General features: G+C 40.8%; 1 protein-coding gene across 3 annotated transcripts in view; it reads left to right on the top strand.

The window, feature by feature from the left end:
• LOC102062428 (phospholipid scramblase family member 5) overlaps positions 1-17,789 on the top strand; it is a 30,644-nt gene extending 12,855 nt beyond the window's left edge. The window contains exons 5-10 of one of the 3 annotated variants that reach the window (XM_074547143.1): positions 996-1,038; positions 1,885-2,105; positions 3,076-3,237; positions 3,878-4,039; positions 4,926-5,004; positions 16,401-17,789. In XM_074547143.1, coding sequence (XP_074403244.1) covers positions 996-1,038; positions 1,885-2,105; positions 3,076-3,237; positions 3,878-4,039; positions 4,926-4,964 — 627 coding nt within the window. In that variant the 3' untranslated portion in view covers positions 4,965-5,004; positions 16,401-17,789. Of the gene's footprint in view, positions 1-995; positions 1,039-1,884; positions 2,106-3,075; positions 3,238-3,877; positions 4,040-4,925; positions 5,009-5,082 lie in introns of all 3 variants that reach the window. The other 2 variants (XM_074547142.1, XM_074547141.1) reach the window with 2 other exon arrangements.
• Positions 17,790-18,257: the final 468 nt, after the last annotated feature.

Raw genomic sequence — 18,257 nt, 5'->3', positions numbered from 1 at the left:
AGTTTGAATATGTACCAGGCAAGATTTATCAAATTTAAAATATCCAGGCTCTGGAGAGCTGTGCCATGCTGGTCTCAGAAGGTCGCTGTGTGCTTTATGTCTGCAGCTGTAACAGCAAAACCCTTTGCAGAGCGTTCCTTCATCAGGAATTTACAGAAAAATTACTGAAAATAGATTGGTAAAGCCTAAAACTGTCACATAAAACAGGCATAAAAAGTCACATAAAACTGAAAGGTAGACTGGAATTAAGTCTTGCTGGTTTTATAGTGCTAGCAACTGTTCTCCAAGAAAGAATAATGTTGGAGGGATGATAAGCAGAGCAAAGCTAGGTATGATGGCAAGCAGTTTTTCTCCTGCATTTGTAAACAGCTCGTGGTTACAAAGGTATTTGTAAAAGATATTTTTAGCCAGCTGAGTGTTTCATTGTTGTTTTGCTCATTCTGGTATTCTGGCATGACCATTTGCCAGATTCAGGGTGCAGGGCTCGTGTTCCTGAGATCAGAGCATTAAAGCTGGTGTGTGCCCTTGTTGGCATCCCCTGCCTGCCCTGCTGGGCTGCTCCAGCAACGTCCTTTGGGATTTGGCCCCTGCATATGCTGAGCTTGAGCCCAGGCTCATTCACTCCTGCACTGCCATGGTGCCCATATATTTGGGTTTGGGGTGAGGAGCTTCCCCTCTGACACAGAGAGAAACAGGAGCAAGAGTGGATTCTGCTTCCTGTTGCTGTTGTCTGCCTTATTCCCCCAGTGAAGATTAGTTTTCTTCGAGTGTGTGGATGAATTACATGGCCACAGCACCTAATCTGACATTCCTCAGCCATAATTTGAGTGAAGTCTAAAGTGTGATTTGAGATATCGTTCAGGCACCCAACCTGTACACCTCTGTAAGGAAAGAGATTTTAATTACAGGTAGATGAATAATAAAAATAGACATGTGACCACTGGCAGCCCCAGACTTATCCAAGATTCACCATCTTGTTTATTTTTTTTAAGCAGCTGGACCAGATAATTATTCATCAGCAAGTGGACCTTCTGGAAGGTATGGTGCAATCCTTGTCACCCTTTAACAGTGCTGGTACAGGGGTGTCCCCAAAAGCCATCCAAGGCTTGCCCCCAGCTCACTGAAGTCCCTGTGAACCCTCCTGCTGCCCTGTGTCAGGCTGTTATGTGATGATAGGGTGGGGAAGGCTCACTTTGTTGTTTGTCTGTTCTGCAGCAAACCACTGAGGGGTGAGTAGTCTATACAACAGTCGTAAAATCACTCCCTCAGACACCTCCCTCTCAGTGTTATTAAAGCTTAACCATCTTTCAATGGAAAAATTTATCTCACAATCATTAACATACCATGAGAAACAAAGCAAAGAGAGAAACAAAGGTCAGAAAACATAAAATTTAGCAAAAGATTTTATAATTATTTAGTTTCTCAGAATTTCAAAGTAATGAGCAAGTATTAAATACTGTAAAATTTTACTGCCAGTAAAATACTGTAGAATGTATTTCTCCCATTCAGAATGGTTTTAGCCTGACTCTCAAACAACCTGCTGGGTGAAAGCTTTGTCACTGAGGTGGGGTCTCAGGATGTTACCTTTCGCAGATGATAATGCCAGAAAAAGCCCAGACCAAAAACTCAAGATCTGAATTCTCTGTTGCAGTACGTACTTTAGTGTACAGCAAATCAAAGTCTGAATTAATTCCTTCAAAATACAGACCTGGCACTATTATTTCCCTGCATATTTCCTTTGTGTTGCTACTTCAAAACAATTTTGAAAAAAACCTTTGTCATAGACTACTAGAATAAATGCTCACATATATACACACTAACATTATACTGAAGTAATAACAAAGATTTTATTATGTTAACCTTCTACTTGTTTTGCTTTATTAGCCATACTTGGCACAGAGACCTCCAGCAAATACGAGATAAAGAACCCCCTGGGCCAGAGGGTTTACTTTGCAGTGGAAGAGAACGGCTGCTTTGACCGCAAGCTGTGCTCGCCCCTCCGGGCCTTCACCATCAGCATTGCGGACAACGCGGGCCGCGAGGTGATCCGCGTCATCCGGCCCCTCCGGTGCACCAGCTGCTGCTTCCCCTGCTTCCTGCAGGAGGTGAGGGCATCCCCAATGCCCTCTGTGCCAGCATCTCGCTGGCAGCTCCTCCAGGGTGGCCGGGAGCAAGTCAGGAATTCACAGCCCCCTTTGGGAGGACACAACTCTTGATGAACGAGTTCTGTTCCCTCCCTTCCTCCATCCTCCCTTCTGTGGGACCTGGCTGTGCCTCCTCCCTTCCATGGGACCTGGCTGTGCCTCCTCCCTTCTGTGGGACCTGGCTTTGCTGACACCCCACACAAAGCTTTGGTGTCTGGTGATGTCTCTCCAGTGAACTGACGCCCCAGGACGCTTCTTGCACTGACACAGGCAGAGATCACCCACTGAACTCAGGAGGTTGGAGGATGGAAACTCTGTGAAGCCTACTGGGGTCAGGGGTGGGAGTTGGAAGCAGATCTCTGAGGAGGCTGAGCCCTTGAAGGTCTGTTTCTTCAGGGCCATATATCTCTGGGAAATGGCAGAACATGGAAGTAAGCTGCTTGGAGTGAAAAATGTGAATCCCATAGAGCATCAGGTCTTACCTTTGTATTTTTTGGCTCTCCTTTATTCAGACATCTTGTTTGTGTTAAGAAAATGTTTTACAGGTTAGCTCATCCACTTACCTTCTTAGCACTTATCCTTGTCAGGATTTTTAAAGAAAAGGTCCTTTGGTAGTACAGCTACTTAAAATAAGCTTGTAGGATACTGCCTGAATACAATAAATTTTTCCCCCTTTATAGCTTTTATAAAGCCTTTTACTGTATGTAAGGTGTTGGATTCTGTTGCAGCTTTTGAGTTTTATATTGTCCACAGTATTTAATAACAGCCTTAGACAGTTCTGCAATATCCAGTTCCATGTTTGGTAAAATGATATGTTATTATATTGAGTAGATATTTATCTTGTCATTTTATAAACAATACACTATCACAGAAAAATACATTAATATAAAATCAGCTAAAACCATTTTTTGTTGTTTTCTTTGCTTGCTAGTTAGAAGTTCAGTCCCCACCAGGTACAGTAGCTGGGTACGTTGTACAGAACTGGGATCCTTTTCTGCCGAAGTTCACTATACAGAATGAAAGCAAAGAAGATGTGCTAAAAATAATTGGCCCATGTGCAACCTGTGGCTGTTTTGAAGATGTTGATTTCGAGGTATGTTTTGTGCAAGTGTCAACAATTTAAAAGTTTTACTGCTTTGAATAAATTTCTCAGGTGAGAGGGAGAATGGGAGAGACTTGAAGAAACCCTGAATAGAGTTTTCTGATGTGAACAAAGTGCTTTGCTTTAGTTAAGAATCATAAAGGAATTTTTGGGTTTATCAACTTACTAACTCATTAGCTAAATTAGAAGACTCCAGTGAGTATTGTCTGAAATTTCAGTATACTGTAAGAAACATGCAAATGATTGCATAATTGAGAACATGCCTGACCCTGAGAGGACAGTGGTCCACAGCAGTGGGCCTAGGAGAATGTAGAAAACAGGAGAGAGGAAAAAACGCCACAACTCTGTGAAAGAAAGGCAAAACTGGCATAAACTTTCAAGACTGCTTTCTCCCACTTTTTGTCCTCTCTAAAGATGCTGATGTTTCCAAACTTGAGACCCTTCCTTGCGTGCCACTCGTAAAGAGAAATTTGACACTAATAGAACATCGCAGCAATAACAATAAAAGGAGAAGCTGACAACTATAGCATACTCAGCATGTCAGGACACAGTCATTAATTCTGTGGAGATGTCATCAGTGTGCACTTGATTTGTTTACATTTATGTCTGTTCCTGTTTTTCCTTTGTGCAGGTAAAAACTCTCAATGAGATGACAACGATCGGCAAAATTTCCAAGTATTGGTCTGGATTTGTCAACAACGTCTTCACCAACACCGCCAACTTTGGGATCCAGGTCCCTGTGGATCTCGACGTGAGGATCAAGGCAGTCATGATTGGTGCATGTTTCCTCATTGTAAGTGTGCAGGTGGACAGGCAGAGCTATAGAGATGTGCAGACTGGGGACAGAGGGGCCCTTGCTGTCAGGGCCATCATAAAAATGCAAATGCATTGGAAAACCAAATCCAGTGCCTAAAACATAAATTAAATAAAACATTTTAATTTTTATGTCGGCTTTTTTTTTAATGTTCCTAAATTTTTGTTAATTAAACTTTTTAAATAGTATTACACATGCAGTTCAATATTTTGTATGGCAGAATCAAATCTCAGCATACGTTTCAAACCTATCAAACTCTCCCAAACCCCTTATTGTGTTTGAACAAGTGTATGCACCAAAAAAAAAGATTATGTTGTTTCTAATGGTAATTTCAAAGCAATTCAACAATTCTGTTGAGTGTTGTATGTAAGACCTTCAGGTCATAGGAAAATTCCTACAAAATTCTTTTGTGAAGATAACCATAAGAACTATATGAGAAGGAGAATACTCAGCGCTAGGGGTAAATATGAAGTTAAGATGCATGTTTTCTAGAATTAGAAATTGATATTTGCTGTGTAGCTCTTTTGCCAACATATTTGTATTAAAATGAAATGGTTTCAAAATAATCTCTGATACTTACATCAGAGACTACAAACCAAAATTATAATACTGATTAAATTATTCACTGAAAAGTATTTGCTTTAAAATTCCAACAACAATTCAGAAATTTTGCTTTTAGTAGCATAGAAATGATATTTAAGATTTTAAGATTCCCCCCTCCAAAACTGTTTCTCAGTGGCAGTGATAAAAAGTGATTGACTAATATAAATACTTTATGTAACAAAAGCCTGCAAGTAAGACTTTTGATAGTAATTTTTGCATTTTTGTGCCTTCCATATCTAATGCATAGTTTGTTTATTTGTAGGACTTAATGTTCTTTGAAAACTCTTTGGACGGATTATAACAAGATGACAGAAACAATGAAATATGCAGAATCTGTTTCAGTAGGTAAAAATGAACATAAATTGATCTTCTTGCTTTGAAGGCTTATACATTTCTAATTCTTTTTCATTTTCTTCCAGAAATCGCTTGAGCTTTGGACATGATTTTGAACTGCAAAAATCCTTGTTCCTTATAGGAAAAGACAGGGAGCTAATGATGATGTTTATTAAAATATGTCTCATGTAAATAATAATTTCCCACTTATATTTTTTATGTGTAATAGCTAAACACATACTTTTCACACAGAGCACTGTTGCTTTGGAACAGTGCTATTCTCTTCTTTCTCTTTTGATGTTCCTGCATGGGGAATCATGAAAGATTAGATGAAGGCTTGCAGCATCACTGATGAAAGCCTAAGTTTAGAGAAGCCTTTGATGTTTTGCAAGTGCTGGTACCAGTTTCTAACCGCATGAGGGTGTGTTCTGGGGGTTTTGCTTTTTTATAATTTTAGAAGTAATTTTCTGATTTGTTATTTAATTAATAGTAGCAAACTGATTTGAAAGTAACAAATATAAAGACATTCCCGATGGGAAGCTGAAGATGTTATCTGTTTCAGTGAGTTGGAAGAATGGAAGTTTTGTTTGCTAGTAAATTAATTTTGTGACATAGATTGTTTTAATGAATGGCAGCCAGAAGTTGGACTTCCCGCCCTAGACTTGGGAATATAAGCCCTATTCTGAAAATCTGGTCTTCCACTATTTGCACTGAAGGCAGGCCATAGATGAAGTTTGGGTGATGGTCCTCTGTGTGCTAGAGGCTCACAAATCCCTTCCCTTTGTACCAGCCAGGGTTAAGGATCCTTGCTGCCATCTGCTCAAGGCTTTCCTGAAAAGGTTTGTTCCTCTTTGTAATATCTGGTGGCTGGTAATTTCTCATTCAGACTTGCCTGAGGCCATCCTGGAATAGAATTATTCTTTTCCTTTGGCAAGCTCAGGTATTTTCTATGATGACTGGGCAGAAGGAGCTTTTCACAGTTCAGCAGTTTCACATGGTTGTTCATTCCTGCAGCCACACCTCAGTGTTCCCAAACAGTTCCACCAACTTTTGTTTAATACAAGCTTCCTTTGTAGGAATGGTATATATGCAAGACATAAACAGATTTTTTTGCTGTTGTTGCAAATTATTTGCTGTATGAACTTGCTTATGTCTCTGAAAAACTCCCTTCAAGAAGCAAACCAGTACCATAAAATATTGGTGGCAAACCCAATTGCTCTCATAGTCACCAGTCAAGTTTCTAAGGGGAACATTTCACAAATCACTAGAAATACTGGAATTTTTAAAATTTTTTTTTTAGTGTCAACCAGTAATTCAATTCTTGAAAACAAGCAACACATCAACGGAAAGAGAGGAGATAATGAATAATTCATAAAAATGAAAAAGAGCTAAATTTATCAGGTGATTACTTCTCAACAAATATTTAGACTAATTTTAAATTAATGTTCATGGATATGAATTCAAACACAGTGAAGTCAGGAAGTTGCAACTAACGTTCCCATAGTGAAATTAACTCAGGAATGCTTATAGATTTAAACAGTATGTTTTAGATTATATACCACACTTAGGTATTTATACAGATTTACATATGTCTTGAAAATAATTGTGGTTAACAAGCTCTGACAATCATCATTATCTGTTAACCATTTCACTGCTGGCTCTCGCTGTGGCTCGTGGCAGTGCAATCAGGCTGCAGGAATTGGGAGCTCACGGGGAATCTCTGCTGCCACCTTTCCCGGGAGGAAGCGCCCTGCGAGCTTCGTGGGCCAGAAGCTCCCTCGTGTGGAAATCCCGGGATTTGCAGAGGAATGCAGGATTTGCAAAGGAATACAGGATTTGCAGAGGAATGCAGGATGCTTTTTGCTGTTCTCACACTGGTGTTGTTCTGTCAAATGCAGCTCCCACATGCCTGACTGTAGACTGAGAAAAAGAACCAGATTATTTTTTCTCTTTAAATCCCTTTGCCATTTTAGACAGAAGTCACTGCTGTTGTAGCCCATAATCTTGGCTGTGGTGCAGTGTTACTGAGCTGTGTGTGGCTGAGCACTCGACTGAATTCACTGCCTTAAGCTGAGCAGAATCCCCACCCATCTTCCACTTTTCCCGTGAAATTTCTAGTCCTCTTGTGGCCCTTTACAAGCCAAAGATGTCTCTAAGCAAATGTGTCCAGCCTCATTGAAGCCAACACAAAATAAGGTTTTATTTACCCACAGGGCTGAATTTGGCTGTGAGCATCCATGTATATACTTTGTAGGTAAGCAATATGTGCATATAATTTTCAATTAATTCCAACCAGATGATAACATGGGATTTCTCACAGTGACTTTGTTGCTGTTTTTTGTGTTAATACAAAGGATTTTTGCTGTTAATGTGTATGTATATGAATATGTTTGAATGCCTCTGTTTACACTCAGGGGCAGCTTTTGGGGCATGCAAGAACAGGCTCATCCCCTCGATAAAACAAGCAGTGGGGCTGGGACAGCTCTTGGTGCTTAGAACTCCCTCAGCAGGCTGCTTGCCCTCTGTGCCACCCTTCAGCATGCTGGTGGAAATTCAGTGCCATTGCCAGTGCTTTTCCAGCTGGGAGATCACTCATCTGAACCACAGCTGTCACACAGGGCAGGGATCCATCCTCAGCATGGATTCTGCATGATGTTGCTAAAGAAGAGCTAATGTGTTCTAAGATCTTAATAACCTGTATCTCTAAATAATAACTTTTTCTTATTAATAGCAGTATGTTTCATGTTATTGGAGCTATATGCTCACTTTTCACAGTTCCCCCATAGGCTAGGAGTGGGTCCCAAAGGAGAATCCAGAATCTCCCAAAGGGTCACAAAGTTTTTCTAAAGCAAACTCATGTCCTGGATATCATCTAGAAAAAAACCTGATTGCTCTAAAGAAACGGAAATTTTACTTCATCCAGCAAAGCAAATATTTCTGATCAGTGGCCAAACTGTAAATCTGTGTAGTTCACACTCCTTGTGTTCAGTAGATGGCAGCAACAGCTCATTGTGACAGTGTTTAACTTTTCACACATCATCCTTTTTTCACCCAGGATGCTGATGGAAGTTCAACATACCTTTAACCTCCAATTAGATTCTACTCTTAACTGAAGGATTTTATTTTCTCTGTCTGCTATTAAACCTTTGCCACACAATACTGGATTATCTTTACTGCCTGCATTTACAGCTGAACTGATTGTTATTTTATGAGGTCTGATCAGGGCATGGGCAGAATACAGTCTACCACAAAATGAGCTCCTCTGGTCAGTACCCAGCCTAGTTTTTTGCACCCGGAGCATCTCTCCAGCTTCTGCAGGTGGGCAGGGGAGAAGCCCCAGCCCCAGGACGCTCCCCATCTGCAGAAACAGAAGGTGCCATGTGTAAAGGAGAGTGCTGTGTGGTGCTGTACCTAGAAAAGGTTTCTATGGGAAAAGGTTTCTGCTGGGGCAGAGTGGGGGAAATCCCTGTAGTGCCACAAACCCAGGTGGCACCAGCACGTGGGGAGAAGTTGGTTTGCCCATGGGAAGATCAGGCACTTCCTGTCAGAGAGTGAAGACACAGAGTCACTGTAAGTTCTGAGATTCTTTGGTTGTCTGCTAATTTGGTGCATGCAAAAGTACTTCTCTTCATAGGCATTGCTGTCTGTATTAAAAAAATATTTTTGTGTCAATTTGGTTATTTGTTGGATTAGACAAACCTGGAAATGATCCAAAATGCACATTTTCTAATAGAGTTGTCTAAATGAAGCTGTTTTGGGGAAAAAAAAAAAAAAAGAAATTTCCTCCTTCTGACCCTCAGTTGTTGTATTGGTTTATTTTAAATTAGAGTGGTATGTTCTGTGTTAGAATGATGAATCCTAGTTTAATTCAACTCAAGGTGAGTATTGAAGGAAAAATTACCTGCAAGTCATTTCATCAGGACTCACTTACTTGATGTGCTTTTCCACTTTAAGATACTCATTTGAAGGACTTGTTTTCCTCTGTTCCAGTCACATTAGGTAAGTGCTCTATTTACACTTCTGGTGTTTTGTATTAAAAACCCATACATAGAAACAACTAAACCACGAAACATCCTGCAACCTTCTGTTACAGACAGTGCTTTGTGAGGAACACCTGTTTCTGTCTAGAAATGACCATGGGCATTTTCTCTTTCTGCCCCCTCCAGATCATAGAATCACAGAATGGTTTGGAGTGGAAGAAACCTGAAAGGTCACTGAGTTCCACCTCCCTGCCATGGGCAGGGACACTTTTCACTGTACCACGTTGCCCAAGGTCCTAAAGGAAATATCACAGTGCATGTGTCAAGGTCCAGTATTGCATCAAAAGTCTTTTCTTAGTCATCTCTGGATTGTTTGCAGACCTTGGGTAAATGTTGGACATAATGACTGTATTAGTTTTCTATCCATGTGTCTTTTAAGCAGCTGTCACAATAATGTCCATTTATACCAGCAAGAACTGAGAAAAGAAATGCAGCCTGGGATCAGAACAAGGATCACTACTATAAATACCTTGTATATTTCACACTTTTCTAGAATTCAAGAGAAAGTTTTGAGCATTTTTTTTAAATATTTCTTCTGGGCTCCCTGAAGAACCCAAAGTGTCAAAATACTGTTTTATTTTAAAAAGTCCTATTTACTTTGCAAATCCAGGGGAGATATTTTGACTATTATGTATAGGATAGCATGTTGAGTGTATAGGATAAGAGTAAAAAAAGATTTTTTAAAATAATTTTTTAATAATTAATAATCCAGAGGAATTTCCATGACAAGCTGAGAGAGCTGGGGCTGTTCAATCTGCAGAAAAGAAGGGCCCAGTGAGACCTTACAGCACCTTTCAGTACCTAAAGTTGCTATATGAAAGTTGGAGAGGGACTTTTGACAATGGTGTGTAGTGACAAGACAAGGGGGGATGGTTTTAAATGGAAAAAGAGCAGGTTTGCGTTAGCTACAAGGAAGAAATTCTTTATTGTGAGGTGGTAAAGCCTGTCACAGGTAGCCCAGAGAAGCTCTGGCTGCCCCATCTGTGGAAGTGTCCAATGCCAGGCTCAATGGGGCTCTGAGCAACCTGGGATAGTGGAAGGTGACCTTGCCCATGGCAGGGGATTGGAACAAGATGAGCTTTAAGTCCATTGCAAACCAAATCATTGTAGAATTTGTTTATTTAATCTTCTATCTCTAGTTCCAAATAATTGTAGATTAAGGCTCAGAACAGCTGGCTAAAGACCCACAAGGGGTGCATTCTTTAGCCTTTGGCATTGCCCAGGTCTGGGTTGCCAAACACTGTGTTTGGAACCCTTTAAAATAAGACTAATTAAAAAATGTTGTGGTTTGAAATTCAAAGAACTTTAAAAAATATTAGTATTTAAACCAAGAAACTCCTTAGAGTTTAGACAGTTTTAAATCTTTGATTCTGAAATGTTTTCACTTAAGTAAGCCTACCATATGAGAGCAGCATCACTTCAATGCTCTGAAAATGCAACAGTTGAGATAAAACCAAGTTTAGCAGAAGCCAGGACAAGTGGGTCATTACTTAAATGAACAATTTGATAAATAAATTAATTAAATGGTTCCCTATTAGGAAGAGTTTTATCTCTGGTTTTATTGCTTTCAGACTCTCAAGGGCCTGATACAAAATGAAATAAAAACTCACAGAAGAGTGAAATACCACCAAGAATTAGGGTGTACAGTGTATTTCACCCTCCTTGACATGGTGGATATTGCTCTTGCAAAGTCTGCAGACCCACAGTTTGATCACTTCCCTTTCCTAATTGAGCCTAAGAGAAGATCAAAGAAGTTTTTTTTTCCTTTTGCTGATTTGCAAGATTGGTCATGATATGTCTTTTGTCTGCTGTGGATGCTCATTCAGTATTCATCATTGTTATACAAAGCCAGTTCTTGAACTGTTACAAGCACGAGGTGTGTGGTGGCCCTGTCCTTGCTGCTGAGGAAAAAGGTTAATGGGTACATTTTCTCCTGTTCTGCTCAATAATGGCAAACAGTGAGGGAGGAGATGATGTGGAAGTTTCAGAGCAATCAAATAAGGACAAGAGACATTAAATCTAGGCAGGGCAGTGGAGAGAAGCCCTTGTGCAAACAGGCAGGTGTGTCATTGGCAAATACTTTGTTCTGTAAGGGCACAGAAGCAGCAATTGATATGCCAAGATCATCTGTGCCAGCAGGCGTGGCACCTAAATAAAGTACGTGCATGTGATCCACAAAAACTTCTGTAAGGTGAAACTGTTTGCTTTTAGCTGCAGTGATTGGAGCCAGTGGGACCAGGTGTTCTGTTCAAGACTTGTATTTTATCAACAGATGAACTTCCCTCCTCCAGTAAGTTTATGCTTTGGACTTCCATACAACCTGCTGTTGTCATAAAGAGGTGTGGTTTTATGGCCGGGGCATAACAATGATAGATGCATGGCCCAACTAATACACTTATTTGAAACAGCTCCATAAAATGGTTTATCTTGACTCTTGTGGTCTTTTTCAGTTCTGTCCTGCCAGGACTGTGTTTGAGTGGTTCCATTGAACATGAGGTTTTAGCTGAGCTGTCACCACCCTGCGTAAGACCCTCAGCCCTGTCAGATTGGAAGGGTAAATGGTTGTGAAGCTTGGGAGGAGGAGAAGTCTGATGGAAACAAACCCCTGCAAAATCAGGGTAACATGAGCTAAGGAAAGAGTATAGGAACAAAAATTAGCAGGGACTGGGGGAGGACACAAGGAGAATAAGATATTTCTAAGAGTAAATGAATGTTTTCAATCAGAAGCGAAATCTAATACGGTCTTTACAAATACATTCTCAGTGGAAAAGAGTTATGGATTTTTGCTAAAAGTAAGCTTGGTGATCCTGCTTGGTGTAGTCATAATTCTTTACTGCATTGCTGATCTGTTCAACCTATAATGTTCTTTTATCTTGTACTTCAGGAATGTAACTGATAAGAGATGATTAACAGAAAAAATGCTTAAGAAAATCTGCAGAATTGCAAAATGCCTCATGGAGCATTGATGTGCTGAGCACTATATGTATTTATTACTACAAATATGTAGTAGCTTTCTTGGTGAACTTTTTAGTCTAAAACCATTATAATAAACTGAAATAGAAGCCACTCCTGAAGCAGCTAAATCATTGCAGAGGTAGTAAAAAAAAAAAAGTTTCAGATTCCTCTCTTTTCCCATGATGTCCCAGAATGTAAATTTTTTAAATAGCTTTGTTCAGTGTCTGATTTATAAAGCAAATATATCATCTTAACTGCAATCATGGTTGATGTTGTAGGGTTTAGAGTTCCAGCACCTCAGTGAAGCATTAAAACCACAGGGTTTTGATGAAAGCCTGATAAAATAAATGTTAGGGTTTGGATCAGGTCATAAGGCCTTCTGTCAGATGAGTCCCATGCAACTGTAGACAGCTCTAACAGCAAGTATTTTATATTAATAGTTCAGAAAGAATAACTAGAAATACTGTAAAACATTTCTTGTAAAGCCGTAGAGAACGCTGATTAATGCTAATATAGATCTAATTGGGCAGAAATCACATGCTCTGAAATTCTGGGAAAGATCACTGAAAGAGAACCATGTGGAATAATTGTAAGTACCAGTGTGAAAAAGACTTTTACTTCAATTTTGAAAACCTGCTTCAGGAACATACTGGCTCCAGAAACTCACAGAGCCTGCCTGCACAGGCTTTGTAGGCCCCCTTATCCCATCCAGCTGGCAGGAGCTGCAAGTGCAGGGTGTGGGACCTCTCAGAACCAGGGGCACTCTGGGTCCTGCAGCAGTGCAGGAGCAGCTGGGCACGGCTGGCTGCAGGTGTGTCCCCTCTGGCAGCACACAGCACAGCTGGCACAGCTGGAAGGGAGGCACCAGCCTGGCCAGGAGCTCCCTCCATCAGCACAGGCAGTGTGGATGTGCTGCTGCTGCTGCCCTGCCAGCAGGGACATGGTTAAAGGGAGAGGAGAAGTGAGGAGAGGGCGTCTGTAACAGCCTGATCACTAACAACCAGCAGCTCAATTACACTAAAGAATTGAATCAAAGATTGGATGGCAAACACAATTTATAATACTGCATGATACAGCAACCAGGGAGAAAAACCTTCTGGGCTGGGAGTAACAAATCTGGCAAACTTGATTTAGGAAATAATAGGACTAAATGTGAACCTCCTGAAAGTTGTGCTCAGGATTTCTGGGAAGTGGCTCTGGCCTGAGCATGGGGCTCACTGCCTTGATGAGCAATTTCTTCATGTGTGATTATTCCACATCCCAGGGAATCAGTGTGAGGAAAGAATTTACAGTACCTGACATGGGTGACTAAGTCTTAATATTGAACAGGATTTATATCTGATGTAAATATTTTCCATTTTCCCTTTCCTATCTTTTCTCCTCTCTCTGAAATCCCCCAGCTGTCTGTGTAAGAAGCAGTGCCTAGTGCTGGGCTTCCTCAATTTTCATTCTTAATTGAGCTGTAAATTCACCTCATAAACTCTTACAGATCTAGTGGTTCTACATTTACAACTTTTTAATTATCTTCTTAATTAACAGAAGCCTCAAGGTTCCAGTATGTTTCTATCAGATGAGTCTGTTATGAAACACATTAACTTGGACTTCACTGGTTTTAAAAACATCCTCTCCTCAGCCTGGTTCTGTGTATCAGCATTGCTCTCTCTATTTGTCCTCTTGTTGATAAAAGTGTTTGGGCTGAGTGCTGCGTTACATTCTTTGCTGTGCTCAGAGAGGTGTGACTGGTGAGCAGGATGGGCAAAGGGAGCAGGGGGATTCCTGGTACCCTGTGCACCATGGCAGGGGGCTGCTGCTTACAGGCTTCCTTGTTTTATGTTCATTTTCAAAGGGGAGTGTCAGCTCAAGGCTGTGGTGTCCTGCCATAGCTGCTTTCTATGATTCCAGTAACAGTTGTGCAGGAATGTTGGCCCTGGAGCACTTTGGCCAGTGAATCCCATCCAGACATGGTATGTGCTTGTGAGAAAAGGCATTGGAGGGAGGGAGAGTTCAAGGACCACTGACATCTCACTGCTGCTGTGTGATTCGGTTTCGCCTGCATCAGTGCTTAAATGAAAGAACTTGGCTGCACTTCTGCTCCAAAACCACAAAGATAACTGAGCAGCCTGGGAGTTCACAGTGCCAGCCTTGACATAGAGAGCTGGATGTTTGCCCAGGATGGGATTGTCCTGACTTGATTTTTTGGAGTATTTCATTAATTAGGCTGGTATTATTTATACTTTTTAGGAACAAATTCATGCCTAGGAAAATGTTCCCTGTAAGTACCTGTTTGCAGTAGCAATATCCCTTTAGCAGAAAACAGGATTTACACAAGCTGCATTTTAAACTGTTGGTACCACAGTTAATCCTAAATGCTATAAACTGTAATGGCCTATTTCTTTATGTTGAGTTGCTCTTTTCCTCCCAATATCCCATTTTCCAACTGCAAAGCAGCTTATGGTGGTTCATCTGCAGCGCTGACATTCAAAACCTTGCATGACTGGCAGCAGTAAAACTTTATTTAGCTCCCTTCTCAGGCTGAGAAGGAGATTGCTGTGGCGCAAAAACATTCAGTAGCAAAACCAAGTGTGTGGTATTGCTTCCATTGTTGTTCAGTTGTTGTTTTCCCCTCATGTTGGAGTATCTTGAGGAAGGACTGATGGTGAAGCTGACAGCTCTGCGGGAATTGCTTTTCCTCTGTGAGGGATCATTACAATTGTTGGAAACAGCACAGGGGGAGATGCTGCTCCCCAGGATACATAAAAATATAAGGGATGCTACTTTATGTGGTTTGGAAGTCATAACTGTCCACTGATGTTATCTGGATGCTGAATTAACTAAAACATTACAATACTAAACCCATTTTCACCCAGTTTCACTCTCAAAGGAAAACCTAGCCCTCATTTGTTAGACTGCAGGCTTGATGACTGACTTGACATTGTTAAATGAAGTCAAGTAAGTGAATAGACCTGTTTGCAATTTCTCAATTGCAAATCTTTAATACAGAGATGATGTGTTAGTTGCTTCTTCTGGCTTCATGAATGCATATTTTATTAACTACCAAGACAAAAGGAGAGCTACACTGAGATTCAGGGGATGTCAGATGCCTATCAAGTGTTAGCAGGGTGGAATCCATTTCCCCAGTTCCACATCAAAGAAATACTAAAAGTAATAGTGACACTAATGCCAAGAATAGCAATTTATGTACTTTTTTTTAATGCTTGGATTTAAACTGCCTTTTACTGCCTGTACACCCTGTCTGTCACACTGGTGGTGTGCTCATGCTAGATTCATCATGCAGTGTTAAAATGTAGATTTTGCCTATTAGAACATGGCATTATTTGCCTACCTGCTTTCAGAACCACTACTACTTTGGATGTTAAATATAGTATAAATGGAAAAAAGGAAAATAACTTACTGGTTCTGGAGAAGACTCCTTAAATGTGAATAGTTATTTGGAGGCAGTCTTTTAAAATGTAAATTTTCCAAGCAAGTTCTAAATATTGTGAAAATTGTATCAGGTCATTATCACTTTGTCATCAAATTTGGGAATAAAACTAACGCTGTAATTTCAGCATCAGAAAGTGGAATCGCTTTTATTTTCAGCACGGGGCATGAGGGGGATCTCTCTGCCTAACCCCCACACCATAGCTAGAGAACAGAGTTTAAACCTGTAAATGATTCAGACTCATTTCATCTCCCCAAATTCATACAGACGTGCTAAACGTTCCTGCCAGTTCTTCTGCATGTTTAAATCACCTTCCAGCAGCATTGCTGAGGCCCAGTTTCTAAGGATAAGATAACCACTTGCACATGTGAGTGCAGCCTAAGTACTGTAAGCTAAAGATAAAGGAATTATCATTTTTACAGTTAAAGTTTTTCCCAAAATGTGCACAAGTGAAGGATGGCAAACAGCAGAAAAAAGAAATTTGCACCCCATGGCTGGAGCTCCAGCCAGTGCAGCTCAGGAGCTTTTCCTGGCCTGCCACTGAGAGGAATCTTCTTTTCCTTTGTTCCCTCTTTCTTTCTCCTCTATTCCTTCTTTTTCTTTTGTTCTTTCTTTTAATTTATTTCCTGGTAGCCCCCTCAAGTTTGTGCCTCAAACCTCACATCCTATTTCTTTTCTATAAAGACAACAACTACTCTCAGCTTATCTTTCTCTTCATCTCCCATGCCTGTTGCTCTTCCAGGTTTGCTTTCCAGATTATAAACACTGGAGAAGGGAGCCTTTTGTGGGGTTGTGTCCACAGGCACGAAGGCAAACACCCTGGTAACCACTTTTATTTCCTTCAGCAGTGCAAACAATGCCATGCCTGAGGTTAAATGAGGTGAGACAGCGTTTGAGCTGCCTAAAGGCTGTTTGCTCTCATGTACAGCCCTGAGTGAAATGAACTTCCTCCTGTGTCCCCTCACAGAGATGTCCTGCCTGAGCACTGAGAGAAAAGAAGCTGGTGAGGGAATGTGAGCAAGAGAGATGAGAGCTGCGTCCATCACCCCAACTCCAGGTTACTGGAGACCTCTGCATGAGAAGCTGGTGTGGGAACTGGTCCCACTTCTGGTGCTGGGCACCACAGGACCAGATGAGGAGCCAACATCAGGAGCATCAGAACTTAAAGCAGTAGAAATATCCAGACCATAAGCAACATAGAAATCCTAGAAATCAGGGTCAAGAATCTACAAAGAATGTTTCTTTTCAGGTGAACATGCTTAAACCTAAAAGACTAAATTACTAGGAGCATGGTCATTTTCTTATTTCTCCTGAAACAATTCCAACTTTCTTTCTTAATATTTTAGGCATTTCCCTGCTGATTAAATCTGCACACTGGACAAAAATAAAAGGTACTGAACATTTCCACCCCCTGATCTAAGAGAAAAGCACTGACTGTCAGTTACATCAATGATCCTAGCTAGATAAGAAAAGACATTATTTGATCTGGGAAAGACTGATAAATTACTTTGTATTTTGTGAATCATGGCATCGTTTTTCTGCCACTACAGGTGAATAAGTTTTTTCCCTACTTATAGACATGGGAAAGGAAGAGATATGCTGCTACCTTTGTTCTCTCCGGTAGAACAATGATATTCTCATCAAAGAAATGTTGTTCATCTCTGTGTCAAAAACTCATGTTTGCTTGGGCAATACAATTTGAATTTCAGTGTCTAAGTCTGAACCAAGCTAAATATAACTATGCTATGTTCCTGTAAGAAAGAAGGGTAGTATCAAAAGCTTCCATGTATTTTTAATTTTCCAACCCTGTCAAAATAATTCTATACCTATTTCTTAAGAGATGTGTAAAACCAATTTCTTGGTATCTGCTATTAATCCTCTTAGTGGACTCAGTGCAGATGTGTGGGAAAATGCTAGTCAGCTTTAGATTAGATTCTTCTGTACCTGAGGAAACAAGCAAAATAAAATCCTCAAATCCTTGTCAAATCTGGTGTTTAGGTGAAATCCAGTGCAAGGCTAGAACAATAGTTTGGGGTGGTTTTTATTTTTTAAATTTAATATTGTTTATGGAAAGTTCAATATTGAAATGGAAACCTTATTGTGGGAGGTTGAAGACAAAGACTACAGAGTATGTACAAGGTGACCTTCACTTATTGAATCCCCAGTCTTGGGTTTTATGCATGCACCAATTACTGTGATCGGATTTATGTGGTTTACATTAAATACAGTTTTCTTTGAAGAAACTTTCCTTTGGGATACGTGGACACCAGCAGCTCCAATCTGATGTACATGAATGTACAAAAGAGGATGCAGAAGATCTGTTCATCAGAACTGTTAATCAGGGCGTGAGCCAACTTTCCCCAAGTCCTTTGTTTCCTAAACAATTGTTGTACATTCTTCTTCCTGTAACCATGAAGTCCACTTAAGTATGTTTTTCCTCCTGAGATCCTGCCTTATAAGCAAGATAAAATTGTTCTCTTTTCAGGGCGGATATAGAACTTGGCGTTACCTCGTGTATGCAACGTGATGTTGCTGACTAAACGGCAGAAATTGAGTTAATTAATTAATTGTAAAAGGACTGAATCAGCGTTGTTGCCCATGGACATGGAAAGAGTAACTGTCACAAATAGCGAAGCTGTTGAAATACCAGCGTTTCTCGGCAGGGCTGGGCCCCGGGCAGGAAACTGCTGCCAGCCCTGCCCTCGCTCCCCGCCCCGCAGCGCTGCGAGCCCCCGAGCGGCGCGGGACGGACACGGGGACGGCGGGACGGACACGGGGACAGCGGGACACAGCGGGATACGGGCACACCGGAGCGTCCTTAGCG

This window comes from Zonotrichia albicollis, chromosome 9 (genome assembly GCF_047830755.1).
Source record: "Zonotrichia albicollis isolate bZonAlb1 chromosome 9, bZonAlb1.hap1, whole genome shotgun sequence".
NCBI lineage: Eukaryota > Metazoa > Chordata > Aves > Passeriformes > Passerellidae > Zonotrichia > Zonotrichia albicollis.
The sequence above is the reverse complement of the archived record's forward strand: the minus strand, read 5'-3'. Positions and strand labels throughout refer to the sequence as shown.